Source organism: Prionailurus viverrinus, chromosome D3 (assembly GCF_022837055.1).
Source record: "Prionailurus viverrinus isolate Anna chromosome D3, UM_Priviv_1.0, whole genome shotgun sequence".
Taxonomy (NCBI): Eukaryota; Metazoa; Chordata; class Mammalia; order Carnivora; family Felidae; genus Prionailurus; species Prionailurus viverrinus.
The window spans coordinates 11,060,022-11,074,840 of NC_062572.1; the positions used below are offsets into that span (position 1 = coordinate 11,060,022).

The window sequence follows — 14,819 nt, forward strand, 5'->3', positions numbered from 1 at the left end:
GCGGGGGAGGGGAGGGAGGCCGACTGCGATGGAGGAGGAGCCCAAAGGACCTTCAGTCCATAAATATATTGTTTTCTTTTTCAACGAAAAAGTCTGCAATTAGAAAAACGCCTGAGGGCGGGGCTGGGCGGGGCTTGGGGGGGGGGAGGGCAGCTGGTTCTCATTTCTGGCCCCTGGCCCCGACCATGGCCCCCTCCAGGGAGGGGGCCCACCCCGCCCTGGGGACCTGGTAGGGGACACGCGGGCAGCCGTCGCCTAGCAGGGGTGGCCAGGATAGTCGCGCCGAGACGCCGGAGAGGTTCAGATCCAGCCTCGCTGGCGGCCGACCCGTCCCCCACCTTGGGGCTTCGGCCCCTCGGCCCAGAAGGAACCGAAGGAACCGCCGGTCGGGGCCGCAGGCTCACCGGCAGACGCAAGAATAATATTTACAGTGAGACGCTGGATAAAACTCCAGCTCCCCCGGGGGTACCTACCCCCCACCCCCGCCCCGGGTAGGGGAGGCCGGCCACGGAGAAAGGCCCTCACTCGGGCAGCCCGTTCTTCATGCCCAGCTGTTCCTTGAGGGCCCGCAGCTGGCCCAGACTGATGTTGCTGCCGCCACAGACGATGACCACGAGGGAGGACAGCGGGGCACGGAGCTTCCCCTCCGCTTGAAGCTTCTGAACCACGCGGCTGTACACGGCGGCCAGGGCCGCCCCGCAGGCGGGCTCCACCAGGATCTTCTCGTCATCTGCCAGAGGAGGGGGTGATGAGGGTGGGGCCTGGCTTCCGTGGGGGGCAAGGGGACTGACTGTTGGGTCCCTGGGAAAGACTCGGGGCTAGGAGTCTGGGCACCAAACCTCCCATCGCTATCCTAGTTGACCTTCGGAGCCCTGAGGCAGGGCTAGGTTTCACCCGGAGCGCTCCCACCGATGCATGTTAACTGCCCGAGCACTGTGTTGAGAAGGCTTGGGCCCTCGCTTGAGCAAGACCGCCATGGTTGATTAGCCAAACTGACGGCTGGTACAGGAGGATTAAGCGCTCCCTTTCATGTGTGTGTGTGTGTGTGTGTGTGTGCGGTCCCTGTCCTAGGCTGAACCCAGAAAGAGTCCAACCGCATCACAGACCCACTTCTGAAGCCAACCCTGGGGTTGGCTTTCCTTTTTCACCCTGGCTACCAGGAAGCTCCCTGCTATCATGGTTATCAGTCCTCTTCACTTGTGGCTTAGGCCTTTCTAGTTATACTGCTGCCTTGTATTATCTTTCATTAACGGGAAGTTCAAGCAAGGGGTGGGAGACAGAACTGTGAGGAAAATTTGTCGTGAATGGGATCTGTTAGGACACCAGTTAGTCCCTGAGCCAGCAGGGCTTGGAAGGACTTGGCACATACCCACAAACTTCTCAATGGCGGCCACAGCCTCCTGGTCCGAGATCACCTCAGAGAAAATGGGGTGTTCCTGAAACAGCTTCAGGGCCTGAGCCCCCACGGTCTTCACGCACAGGGCCTTGGCCACGCTGGGAGAGGTGGCGATGGAGAAGAGGGCCGGAACGGGGGGAAAACAGGAGGGAGGAAGGCGGCAGAGATCGGGACGAGGAGGGATAGAAAGAGAAAAATGGATTTGAGAGGGAGGAGGGAAGTGGGGTCCACGGGCAGGGGCGCGGGGCATGCCCTCTGAAAGGCCCCAGAGGCTCCCCGCCAGCGTGAGGTCTCCTCATAAGACGCGGAGGCGTGAGTGGGGTAAATAGCCTATCCTGATCCACGCGGACAGAAAAGCCCCCTTGCGGTTCCCTGAAAAGACGCCACCTGCTCGACCCTCCCTCAGCTGGGCACCACTCTGCCCGTCCCAGTCCCGCCCTGTCCTTCAAGGCTCAGGATTAAGGCCACCTCCTCCAAGGAGTCCCCCAGGGACTCCAGTGCCTGTGTCTCCGGACGGAACTCTCGAACGGTCGGTCCTCCCCCGTAAACAGACATAGCAGAGACAGACTTCTCGAGGGAGTATGAGGTACCACCCGTTTTATGTGCATTTTTAAATCCTCACGGCTGTGTTTGCCGTTCCACTGGTTCGATTCCGTGGAAGAGGAAACCCAGGCAGAGAGCACGCGGGTCACTGGCCCACGGTTATGTGTTCAGGGAGTGGTGGTGTGGGCACCCGGAGCAGGATCCACATAACCCTGGGACCTGCACGCGTAATCGGTGCCTTGTCTTTCTCCCCGCCCTCCCTGGAGTCATCGTCGGCTTTATTCCCAGCTCACGTCTCCCATGAGCACCTGCAGCCTGGACCACCTGAGCCCTGAGCCCTGGCACGTGACTCGTGGTAGGCACTCCGCCATTATTTCAATGCCTACGGCGCAGGATCAGAGGCCAACATGGTGGCTGCTGGGTACCAGGCTCAGGAATCCACAAGGAGGTCTCACCTGGACTCAGTCTTCCCTATCCGAGGTAGGGACCTGTCTACCCAGTATCTCTTCTAGCTGCACACGTGGAGACCCGATAGGAAGACATTTCCCAGCCTCCCCTGCAGTAGTTGTGGCCATGTGACTAAATGCTGGCCAGTGACAGGTCAGTGGAAGTACTGTGTCTTTAAAGGCAGGGGGCATGGCTCTTTCTGGCCAGATGGACCGTGGGTGTGACAGCTGGCACTTAGGCAGCCCTTTTGGGCCGTAAGGCTACATGATGAGGATGATGGAGAACAAACTCGAGGAACCTGGACCCCTGGCTTCAGGGAGCTCCCTGCCCCGAGACTGTGTACCTCTAGACATTTTTTTCACTTTATAGAGAGGAAGTAAAGCTCCATCTTGTTTAAGTCACTGTTACTTGGGCCTCCTGTGTAACGTGCCAAACCTAACCCTAATTACACACCATCTGTCAAAGGTTCGGGGCTGGAATATGAACTCCTTAGGAGCAGGGGCTGTGTTTGTTCACCACCCTGTCCCCGGGATCAGCAATGCTTGCACCTGTTAGGGGCTCAGAAAATGGTTGGCAGATTAACGAGGGGCGTAAAACCCTGTGGCAGGGGCCTCGGTCAGTGGTTAACAGTGAACTCTTCACGTGAGGAAATGTGACGTTCATCCTACAGAGTCACACAGACCTGGGCTCGGTCCCAGCGGACCCACTCTCTGGCCGTGTGACTCTGGGCAAGTGGAAAGCCTCAGTTTCCTCGTCTGTAAAATGGGACGGGTAGCGGGGCTCTGCCTCGCAGCGGGCACCGAGGTGGGCTTCCCAAGGCCTGCTGAACATCCGCCGGAGGGGGCCCCGCTGCTCACCTGGTAACCTGGGGCAGGGAGACGAGCTTGCCCGCGGTGGTGGCGGCGTGGAAGCTGTGGGCTCCGGCGGTCTCCATGGCGATGACGGGCACGTCCCCCCAGCCCACCTTCTGCAGCCCCTGGACCACTCCGCACAGCAGGCCCCCGCCACCCACCGACAGCGCGATGGCCCCCGGCTTTGCACTCAGCGTCTCCTTCAGTTCTTCCACGATGGAAGTGTGGCCTTCCCTGGAGAGTTAGGGACCGGGGGTGGGGGGGGGGCGGGTCAGGGCTGGGCTCCCTGGAGACCCCACGGGGGCTGGGGGTGATCCTGGAGACGGCTCGTCCTCAACCCAGGCGGCTGACGGGCTTTGGGCCAGTCGCCTCCTCCCCACCTCCACCCGGTTTCCGGCTGCCCGCATCAGTCACCTGCCCACGAGAGCCCTCTGTTGCCCCCTGCACCGGGTGCCTTGGGGCTCCACATACCAGATGAGGGGGTCGTCAAAGGGAGGAATGTAGACCCAGCCTGGGTTGTTCTTTGCCAGGGCCTTGGCCAGCTCAAAGGCCTCATCCAACATCTGCAAGACCACAGGGGAGGTTGGAGAGGGTGAGGGGCTGGGGGGACCCTGCCCTGCCACCAGGTGCCCCCCCCCCGTGGTCCCTGCCCCCGGGTTGGTGCTCACCTCACCCACCACCTTGACCACGGCGCCCTCATTCTTGAGCCGCTCGATGGTGAGGGCAGGTGTGGTGCTGGGCACAACGATGGTGGCAGGGATGCCCAGCTTCCTGGCGGCATAGGCGGCTGCCATGCCTGCGTTGCCCGCTGCCGGGGATGGGGTGGAGAGTGTCAGTGAAGGATGGCCTGGGAGCCCAGCTGGGACTGTCGTTCCCAGCCTCGGGGCTCCGAACACCCCCCGCTACGAGTGACTTCCCGCCTCCCCCCCTGGAATTCTGAACGGGGGCTGCCGCAGGTGTTTGTAATGGCTCATCACTGGGGAAACCAGGGCCCAGAGAGGTAGAGCGCCCGGCCCTGGGACACACAGGAGGAGGCACGCCGCCACTGACCCGAGGAGCAGACGAAATGTTCACAGCCTTGCTCAGCCCACTGTGGAGACAAGGGGGGAGGGTCAGGCCCACGTCCCAGGCTTTCCCTGGGCTCTCCCCTCCCCCAGGGAGTAGGACTTCGTATTGCCCTTGCCTCTCCGTGGACATCGCCCCTCCCCAAAGGGCCTGGCTCAGGGAAGGGTGCGGGGGAAAGGCAAGCAAATGACGGCTCTGGGACGAGTCCACGGGCAGACCCTCCCGGGCGGGCACCGCCTCTTTGTGGGGAGTGCTAACCGCGGATGCGTCGTGGGACTTCACACAGCTCTGGCCTCGCCCTGTCGAGGAGAGAGGGCCTGCCCCCCTCCCTCAGACGACGCGGAGCCCATTCCGTACCATCCTGCAGAGATGTCCGATGCCCCGGATCTTGAAGGAGCCTGAAGGTTGGACGCTGTCCATCTTGAGATAGACGCTGGTGCCCGCCACTTTGGACAGGGACATGCTGTCACGGACGGGGGTCCGCACGTGCAGGGGCTCTCCAGACGTCATTGCTGGGAGGCGGGAAGGAAACCCAGATGGTCGGGAGAGCCGGCCCCGGGGCCCTCGGTGCACCTGCCAGCGGGCCCTGCCCTCCCCTCCCACGAGGCCGAGGGAAACGCCCACATGAGAAGCATCCCGGACGCCTGGATTCCCATCTCAACTGAGCCACCTACTCACCAGGTGACATCAGACGAGCGATGCCCCCTCAGCTCCAGCTGCCTCGTCTGTAAAACGGGGGAGAAGCCCCCCCCCCCAGGGCACACTGTGCTGGGAAGCTGTGAACTCAGAAATAGCATTGGGACCTGGCACCTGTCAAGGGGCGTGACTCAGATGGTTTCGCAGGGGCGGATGCAGAGCGAGCTGCGAGACGGTTCTGTGCTAAAGAAGGGGCAGGACGGCGGGTATGTATAGTCTGTGCGAGGACATGGGGACACGCGCGCGCGCGCGCACACACACACACACACAATCCATAGGCTTCTGCGGGCATAGAACATCGCAGGAAACACACAAGAAACTCGCTAGGGTGAGAAACGCTCTCTGGGGAGAGCGGGCACTCGGCCTCCCCTTTCGTGCTAGTTAACTATTTTGCTACGAAGAGGTATTGCCTCTTTATTTAAACACGTGTATTTTTTTATACTAACCTTTGGAAAGCCCTGTACCCAACTAGGGAAAGCTTTTTATTATTATTATTATTATTTTATAATAATTACTATATTGTTTATTAATTGCTTATGAAGCGATTACCATGTGCCAGGCACTATTTTAAACTCGACAGATATATATAGTTTAAGTTTACCTATTTATTTTGAGAGAGAGAGAGAACATGAGCAGGAGAGGGGCAGAGAGAGAGAAGGAGAGAGAGAATCCCGAGCAGGCTCTGGGCTGTCAGCACAGAGCCCGATGCGGGGCTCAGTCTCATGAGCGGTGAGATCGTGACCTGAGCCAAAATCAAGAGTCAGACGCTTAACCGACTGAGCCATCCGGGCGCCCCTAAGCTTTACCAACATCAATTCACTTATTCCTTTGAGGACAAAGGCTCGGATTGTGTTTCCCAGGATGGATGGCCCCTGCAAGCCCTTCCCATCCCTTCATGATGGGACACAGATGCTTTTCTCAGTGAGAGGCGGGCTCTGTGGAGGAGGGGGGTGGTCTGTGGCCGCAGTTGGAAAAGACACGATGCGATTTCCAAGCGGTGGTGTGCTTGTAAATGTTCAACAATGGACTCTCCCAAGACAAAGCCCCGATTTGTAGCGGGCGCACTTCTGTTCTGTACGTAACCTTCTCCAAGGCCACTCTCGAGCTACCAACATGACGTCATTGCCTGTGGAGCTGGGAAGAGACGGCACAATCTGCTGGCTCCAGTGCAGCCCTGCTCCCCAGGCTAAGTCACAGAAGGGGACACAGCCTCCGCCTGGCCGTCTCTCTGCGGCAGCTCCCCTCTCGAAACCCAGCTGCCAGGATGGGAGTAAGCCCAGGCCGCATGCAGAGGCCACACGTAGGTGCCCTACCTGACAGCTGATGGCCAGACATGGCGGGGTGACCTTGAGATGTCACCCTGCAGCCATCTGAGAGACCCCAGTGCGAACTGCCCCGATAAGCCCCAGGGCCATGACAGACAACAATACGATGAACGCTGTTGACCTTGGGGCGGTTGGTCACACAGCAACAGGGACCGGAATATTAATGTGACTTGCCCAAGGCCACACAGCTAGTTAGTGGGGGAGGCAGGACTGGATGAGACAGTCTAGCACCCGGGCTGCAGGCTGTGGGCGCGGCTCAGGGCTCCCCTTCTGCACGGGCTCTGGGTGATCGAGAAGCTGAAGTGGCCCAGAGTCTGGCCACCACACACGTCCCTTCTCCTCCTGGAGTCTCCCCAACTCGGGCTGAGCCAGAACTGATCAGCGGGTGGTTGCGTGGGGAGCCTGTCTGGCCCTCCCCATGTCCTTCTCCGTCCCACACAAGGCTGGTTGCCTCTCCCCACCCACCCCTGCCCCATTTCCAGTGACCCACCCGGTGCAGCCCGCTCTGGCCACGGCCTCCAGCTCAGGCCTCTGGCTCCCAGAGAGGGCCATATATGCCTGGCTCAGAAGAAAAGCGAGGGATGGGGTTCCTGAGCACCTCCCCAGCCTTAGCTCCCCCACATACGGACAACTGATGTCTGTGTGAATTAACTAACATCCAGGGCCTGGGAGCGGGAGGCCCTGAACGGATACCACTTCTCCCCTAGGTCTCCTGAACAAAAGCTGGAGACTAGATGCACCCCATTACAGAAGCGTCCCCATATCTATTTGATTATTACCCTCCTGGAGGTTATTCCTGAAACCACGGCACCCCCCCTTCTGGCTGACGGGACCCCGTGTGCGTGTCGCCAATCTCTGGCCTCAGGGAGCTCTCCGGGTTGGCAGTGGGGGGCATACCCCCAAGACTGCTTTCGGGCGGATTTGGGAAGCCTCTGCCCCCACCTGGGTCTGGTTGCACCACGGATGCCTTCAGATGAGGGGCAGGGACCCCCTATGGGCACTGCTCCCTCCAGCCTCCAACATCCTGGGTGGGGGGTGCCAAACATGGAGGAGGGAGGGGGCTGGAAGCTGCTGTCTATGTGTCCCCTCTCGCTCAGAAGTCACTCCCCCTCGGGGCGCCTGGGCGGCTCAGTCGGCTGAGCATCACGACTTCGGCTCAGGTCATGATCTCCCAGTTCGTGGGTTCAAGCCCTGCGGCTGTGCTGACAGCTCAGAGCCTGGACCCCGCTTCGGATTCTGTGTCTCCCTCTCTCTCTGCCACTAATCCACTCACATTCCGTCTCTCAAAAATAAACATTAAGAAGAAGGAGAAGAAGAAGTCACTACCCCTCTCATAGCAAGAGCTCAATAAAAACGAACTCTCATTTTGAGTGCACTATCTCACCCTTCCCACTGCCTGATGAGGAAGGGTCCGTCATGACCCCCATTTTAGAGAAGAGACCACTGAGGCCCAGAGCTAGATGCCAGCGCAGCCGGTCTGGCTTCAGAGCATGGGTTTTTACGCTCCACGGACTCTACCTCCTCTCCTTGGCCTGGAACCTGCCCCCTCGCTGGGCGACAGGCACTCCAGTCTGGGGTGGGGCTGAGGAGGGGTACTTACCTGGCCAAGGCGGCTGTTCAGAGCGAGCAAGCCGGGAAGGGACGGCCAGGAGGTGATCTAGATGGATGGACTGGGTAGATGGGCCTCGGACAGATGGAGGGTAGCGGGGCAGGTAGAGGGTCTCCTGATTTGTCCCAGGGACTACCGGTCTGGGCCTTCGGTCCCAGGCTTTATTCCCCGGGCGCCTCCCGGCAGCCAATGGAGCCCCGGGGCTGGCCCCGCCCCCCGCCAGGCCCCGCCCCTGGCCGCTGGCCCGGGGGCTTCCGGGAGGGGAGGGGGAAGCTGGCCGGGCTTGTCCTGCCTGCGGCTCCGTCCCTTCCTCGGGTCTCTGTCCTCGGTGGCCACCTCCCTTCCCCACCCCCACCCTCCCCCAGGGCCTGCGGGAGGATGGCGTGAGACGGTGCACTTAGTCACTAGCAGGTGCTTGGCACCTAGTGGGCCCCCAGGGGAAAGTGGGTACTGTCACTACCCTCATTGGACCACAAGGGAAGCGGAGACCCACGTGGTGACAGAGATGAGCCGACCCCGGACCCCAGTGGGCTGCAGTGTGAGCACAGGTCTCCGTTGCCTTCCTCTGGCGCTCTCAGTGACGCTTTCATCTCAAAGGGGCAGATGGCCTTCTGGGGACCACCCTGGGGGTCGGGGTTCAAGTCCTGGCTCTGCCAGTTTACTCGCTGTGTTGCCCCAGGCAGGTCCGTTTGTCCGTTTGCCTCCTGGAGCCTCCCTCTGCTCATCCGGAAGATGGGGGGGGGGGGGGGGGTGGGGGTGGTGGTGAAAATGGAACCTCCCTCCGCGGATTAGATGACCCAATAACGTGTGGACCTGCTCACTCCCTGCCCCGTGCCGAGCCTCCTGTCTGTCTGTCTCTGGCCGTGGGCAGGGGTCCGTAAGCCCCCAGGGGTGCTGCGCGCACACACGTCCGGCTCGCCTTTTCCGGCCCCTTCAACAAAGCCCTCTTGTCCCGCTGGCCAGGACGAGAATAGCGATGAGACGGAGGGCCTCGAGGGCACAGACAGCCCGCCCAGCCGTCCCTCTCACGGGGTGCAGCAGGACTGAAGACGCGTGGGCATCGCGAAGCTCCCACGCGGTAGGCACAGCCTCCCTGTGTGCATCTGAGCGTATACAGCCGGCACTCACGACGCCCAAGCCGCTGCCTGCGGCCGATCCCGTTCCGAGTGGGGCCGTGTGGGGCCTCGCTTAACTCTGGAACCGCCAGGCGAGTGGGCATGTTGAGCCCCCTGTCACAGGTGAGCAGACAGGCTCAGGAAGTCGGAGTTCTCGGCAGACGCAGGACTGGGGGGGTGGGGGAGGGCGGCCGGGGGCTGCCAGGGGTGGGGCAAGTCGAGTCTGTCTTTCCTGAGACTTCTGCCCGTCGTTTCGTTGGCTTCAGCAAGGATGTGTCACTGCTGTGATTTGAAAACCACCCCGTTAAGACAGCCAACCGTGTGAGCGCCCGAAAGAGGAACAAAGGCCACACGTGTACCCCTGTTGTGGACACCCACCACTTGCTCCCCTGTGCCCCCTCCCTGGAAGGTCTTGGGGGAGGAGGGGCAGCTGTCCCTGTGCAGAGCTCAGGGGGATCAGTTCCGGCCTGTGACTCTCCCATCCCGAGGTGTGGCAGCTTTCATACAGCAAGTGAGTCACTTTGCTGACGGGCCCAGGTTCAAGTCCAACTTTGGTCATCGACTTGCTGTGTGACCTTGGACGAGTTACTTAACCTCTCTGTGCCTCAGTTGTTTTTTTTTTTTTTTTTTTAACTGATAATAGTGTCCGCTTTGTAGATTTGTTACGAGGATTGAAACCGAACTGGCGTAAAGTTATAAGGATAGTGTTTGGCGAGTGGTGGACCCTTGAGAGGTGATGGTCATCCTTATTTTCTGGTACCCAGGAAGGCGTTTGAGTTCTTAGCTCTGGGTGATGGGGAACAAGGGCTCTTCTCTTCCATCTAGTCCTCCTTTGAAAGGGCTTCAGAAGTAGGGGCAGAAAGTGCAACCCACCCTCTCCCATTTAGCAGATGGGCAAACTGAGGCCTGGATCTATCCAACGTCGGAAGGCCAGGGGGCAGCGCAGTCCCCGTCCCGGGAGGAGGGATGGGAGTCTGGCTGGGGAACCTTGGGCAAGCTGCCTCCCTCTCCTGGGCCTGCTGCTTCCATTACATCACACCTTTTCCAGAAGTGTCCCCGTGGATGGCCAAATCAGCGTGTCCTTGGCCGCGGGAGGCGGGGGTTCTGACGATTGTTTTCACAGCTCAGAGAGGAACGGGCAGCTCCCCTCTCTGTGTGCCCGCCCTGGCTGGAGCCTCCGGCCCTGGAGTCTGCTGATTGGTTAAGGTCTCTGGCTCCCGAGCCCGTCAGACCTGGGTTGAAACTGACCCCCGGGTGTGACCTCAGAGAAGTCGCTTAACTTCCCTGAGCCTCAGTTTCTTGCCCCCAGAAATGGGGACGATGATACCTCCCGGGTCTGGGTATTGCAGCCTAGGGCCGGGCACAGAGTAAGGGATCCGAAAATGGTAGCTGCCGTTCTGATCGTCTTCGATCTCATTATCGTAATCCAGGACCTTCCCACACTTGCTGGGCCCCTGGCCCTGAATCTCCCTTCCTCGTTCATGTTCCCTCCCCAGCCAGTCGTGGGTTAGTGCCTCTTTGGGATTCTGCAGCCTGGCGGCCCCTGGAGTCTCTCCCTGGGAGCTCATAAGCAGCCTTAGGGCAGGTTTGTACGGACCCCTTCCCTGCTGGATTCCCCTCTCTATCCTCTATCCGCTCAACATCCTGTCGGGCACAGGACAGCCCCCCACCAAAGAAACACAAAGGGTTATCTGGCCCCAAATATCAGTAGTGCCAAGGTTAAGGAAACCTGCGTAAGGGTAATATGGAATGAGACCCATACCTCCCTCATTCTACCTTCTCTACTTCTATTAATATGACCAGGAGAAATGAATTAATCCCACCTGGGTGACATGTGCTTTATCTAAAAAGCTGTTGTTCTGTATCCAACTGCTTCCCAATCGACCTCCAGAGAAGTTAAACGATTTTTTTTTTCTTGGTGAAATTAACCCAATCAGATAAGGCCTATCTTGTTTTGGACGTGATGCACTTAACCTCTGTGATTTCTCCTGTGGGGCTTGGCATTCAGTCCCCTTCATGTTCATTCGCCTGGCTTCGGTCCATCATTTGATTCGATTGAGACTTTGTGACCCCTCCTTCGGTCATTGGACAGAGCCGTCTGTAGGGACGCCTCCCGGCTTTGCGTCATCCGAAAATGTGACATCAGTCTCTTGGTGGGCCTTTATGGCTAAAACTGGCCACGGCCAAGGTCAGGACCCCAGGGCCACACTGGGCCTCCCCCTTGGGCTTATCATCACCCATCAATCAACATGTGATGGGTGGAGTTGGCTAGGTCCAGATGGCCTCTGAGGGATTTTGTCCAAAGTTCATAGAAGAATCAAGATATTTGCAGCAGGATTAAATCTCGGACCACACACTCCATGTGCAACAAATGGAGACTTCTTTATTTTCCCCTAACCCTGATTAATTTTTTAATTATTTTTTTTAATGTTTATTTTATTTATTTTTGAGAGAGAGAGAGACAGAGACAGAGTGTGAGTGGGGGAGGGGCAGAGAGAGAGGGAGACACAGAATCCGAAGCAGGCTCCAGGCTCTGAGCTGTCAGCACAGAGCCCGACGCGGGGCTTGAACCCACGAACCGTGAGATCATGACCTGGGCCCAAGTCGGACGCTTAACCGACGGAGCCACCCAGGCGCCCCGAGGCTAATTTTTATTTATTTCATGCAGATAATTAGCAGGAGGCAGTGAGGGGTTTCTCCTGCTCACCAGAGACGGCAGGGAGATTCAGGGGCCAAGGCGGTACAAGGTGGGGTGCCGGGTGGTTCTCAGCTGTCTGCCCCCTGACCCCAGCTCGCCTGGGGGCCCTTCCTCCTTCCCAGCCACGTGGGTCCTTGTCCTATAGTCTGGGGCCCGTGGCAACTGTTCCAGAGAATGCTTGGAAACTCAAGGTGTCTTCCCCGAGTTGTGGCCACTGCCACAAACCCTCTCTCTTATTTTGTTGTTCCCTCCTTTCCCAGAGGCAAAGAGCACCCCCTGCTTGTAGGACGCCCCCCCCCCCTCCGCCTCCCCCAGCAGTGGAACAGGGGAGTAGGTTCCTTCCAACTCTCAACTTTGCGGGACATTCGTGAGCCAAGCTTTGGTAGCTTGCAACTGTCCACGGAGGGAGTGGTGACACCACGGACATCAGCTGATGCCGTCAATCAGGACTCTCCTTCCCTTGCTTGCTTTCTCCATGTGTCTTTGTCTCTGTCTCTCTCTCCTCCCCGGGGAGGGAAGTAAGGGGGAGGGAGTGATAAGTTCATAAGCTCAAAAGATTATTCCTCCCTCACACACGCCTCACCGCATGCATTTTCCCGGCCATGCAGACAAATAACCGGCAGAAAGGAAAAACTGTGCCGATGATCCCGGATAGCTCCCGTTCACTGCCCCTTCTTTCTCTGAGGCTTGCAACCGATCTCTTTTCCAGCTTTTTCTCTGTCATCCGCTAGCTTCTCGACAGCTCTGTCCCAGGGTTGGGCCTGTTTCTGGCTTCGCTGTGAAACACAGGGCTTCTGTGACAGAAGCAGCCCCATTATGTAAGCCCTCTCGGAGGAGAAGCTTTCTGCACAGAATCTGCTTGTAAGGGGTATTGTTTATTTCCCGCTACTTTTGTAGGTCTGGGGGTAGGGACTTGGAAAAGCCCCTTTTTTAATTTTAGAACAGGTTTAGATGGACCGAAAAGGAACTCTAAAACTGCGTAGATAGTGCAGGGACTTCCCGGATACCCAGCTTCCAGGGTCCCCTGTTATTAACGACTTACATTACTGTGGTCCATGTGTCACAGTCACGGATCCAGGACGGGCGCGTGGGGGGCTCAGTCGGCTGGGCGTCCGACTTCGGCTCGAGTCATGATCTCGCGGTCCGTGAGTTCGAGCCCCGCATCGGGCTCCGGGCTGACAGCTCGGAGCCTGGAGCCTGCTTCGGATTCTGTGTCTCCCTCTCTCTGACCCTCCCCTGTTCATGCTCTGTCTCTCTCTGTCTCATAAATAAAAATGTTAAAAAAAATTAAAAAAACCAATTATTGATCTGATATCGATACCCTGTTACTCCCTGAAATCTGTGCTCTATTCAGACCTCCTGGTTCTTCCGTAACATCCTTCCTTTGCCCTGCAGTCCCATCCAGGGGCACGCGCTATGTTTTGTCCTTGTCTCCTTAAGTCCCTCTTGGCTGTGACATTCCCCAGACTTTTCCTTGCTTTCCATGCCCTTGGCAGTTTCAAATAGTACCGGCCGTGGATTTTGTGTTGTGTTTTGTTTTGTTCTCATGAGTAGGATGGGGTTTGGAGATCCGGGGAGGAAGACCGTGGAGGTGACGCAGTCCTCAGCATTCTCGCATCATGAGAAAGCCATGTCAAGTACCAACGTGACTGATCACTGCTGATACTAACCTTCACTGCCCGGTTGAACTGGTCTTTGTCAGGTGTCTTCGTGTAAAGTTCCCTCTTTTTTCCGGGTGTTTTTTTTTTTTTTTTTTTTGGAGAGTCAGAGAGCGAATGGGAGAGGGAGAGAGAAAATCTTAGGCAGGCTCCGTGCCCAGTGCGGGGCCTGACACCGGGCTCGATCCCATGACCCTGGGATCATGACCTGAGCCGAAGTCAAGAGCTGGGCGCTCACCAACTGAGCCACCCAGGCACCCCAGGTGTGGGATTTTTAAAAGTTGTGTCCATCTGAAAAAAAAAAAAAAAGTTGCGTCCATCCGTATGCCACACGGACCGAGTGTTTGTTTTGGGGACTTACGTCCCTGTTGGGTCGTTGTCTTTCTGTCTGCGGGCCACTCAAATCTGTCTGGCTTGGGGCGAGGGCATCGTTACGCAAAGCCTAAGGATTTCCTGATGCTCCTTGCTTTCCTGGTGACAGTGATATGTCTCATGTTGGGTCCGCACTGTCTCTTAGAGTCTTCAGAATTTTGCTGCCCAATCCAGTCGCCGGTGGCCGCTCGCAGTATTTAGGTTTAATGAAGATCGAACAAGACTTAACGGTTCAGCTCCCGAGTTGTGCAGACACATCTCACGCGGGCAGCAGCCGTAGGTGGTGATGAGGGGCTAACACATTGGACAGTGCAGGTGACGGGACATTTCCATCCCCGGTTTCATTACGGCCCCCGTCTCCTCACCCCTCTCCTCCCTCGTCCCCAGTTCCCAGGTCCCCCAAGGACAACCCACGTGATCGGCGTTGTTCTCCACGAGCCTACAGGTATTTACGCGACCGCAGGCTGGTGTATGACGCACTTTGGGTCACGGTTCTTCGTAAGGAGAAAAGAAGCTCTTACCCACCGTACATATATATGTTCTCCTCACTTGCAATGCGTTGTGACTGTCTCTTTGGGCCAATAGAGTTGCAGCTAATTTATTCTCTGCGATGACTGCATAAAATTGCGTGCTGAGAGCGTATCACGACTTCACAGCCATTTCCGGATTCAAGGGCGTCCAAGCTTCCTGCTTTTTGTTTCTTTGTTTGCTGTCCCGAACAGGATTCTAAGAAACCTTCTCATACTCAAATCCCTACCCCGTGGCACTTTTCACTTTGGAGAGTAAACCTCTTAAATTAATGTGTCTTGGTCAAGGGAATGGGTATGGATTAAATTGTAATCGGTATCGACAGATCTGTTTTCCGAAAGGCTGTAGCAATTTCTGGTCGCCCCAGCCACGTACGAGAGAGCCCATTTTCCCTCATGCTCACCAGCCCTGGTTGTTGCCGCTTTCATGCTTTTGAAGAGTTTTTGCCAACCCCATTGGTTTTTTTTTTCCCCCTAAGTTTATTTATTTTTGAGAGAGAGGGGGAGGGAGGGAGAG

At 57.7% G+C, this 14,819-nt stretch overlaps 1 protein-coding gene across 1 annotated transcript; it reads right to left on the reverse strand.

The window, feature by feature from the left end:
* Nucleotides 1–71: 71 nt before the first annotated feature.
* Nucleotides 72–13,915, reverse strand: SDS (serine dehydratase). The gene is made up of 9 exons (XM_047827755.1): nt 13,911–13,915; nt 7,924–8,108; nt 4,660–4,814; nt 4,288–4,327; nt 3,906–4,045; nt 3,709–3,800; nt 3,244–3,471; nt 1,370–1,494; nt 72–730 (listed from the first exon to the last, which is right to left on the reverse strand). Exons 3-9 carry the CDS (start codon nt 4,810–4,812, stop codon nt 522–524), a joined length of 987 nt encoding a protein of 328 aa, XP_047683711.1. The 5' UTR covers nt 4,813–4,814; nt 7,924–8,108; nt 13,911–13,915; the 3' UTR covers nt 72–521.
* Between the last annotated feature and the right edge of the window lie 904 nt (nt 13,916–14,819).

Excerpts from the sequence above, each read along its gene's own strand:
- SDS (XM_047827755.1), bottom strand. The coding sequence starts at position 4,812 with ATGACGTCTGGAGAGCCCCTGCACGTGCGGACCCCCGTCCGTGACAGC. Across the intron at positions 3,472-3,708 it reads TTTGACGACCCCCTCATCTG|GGAAGGCCACACTTCCATCG; the intron begins GTATGTGGAGCC and ends CTAACTCTCCAG. Across the intron at positions 731-1,369 it reads CGCCATTGAGAAGTTTGTGG|ATGACGAGAAGATCCTGGTG; the intron begins GTATGTGCCAAG and ends CTCCTCTGGCAG.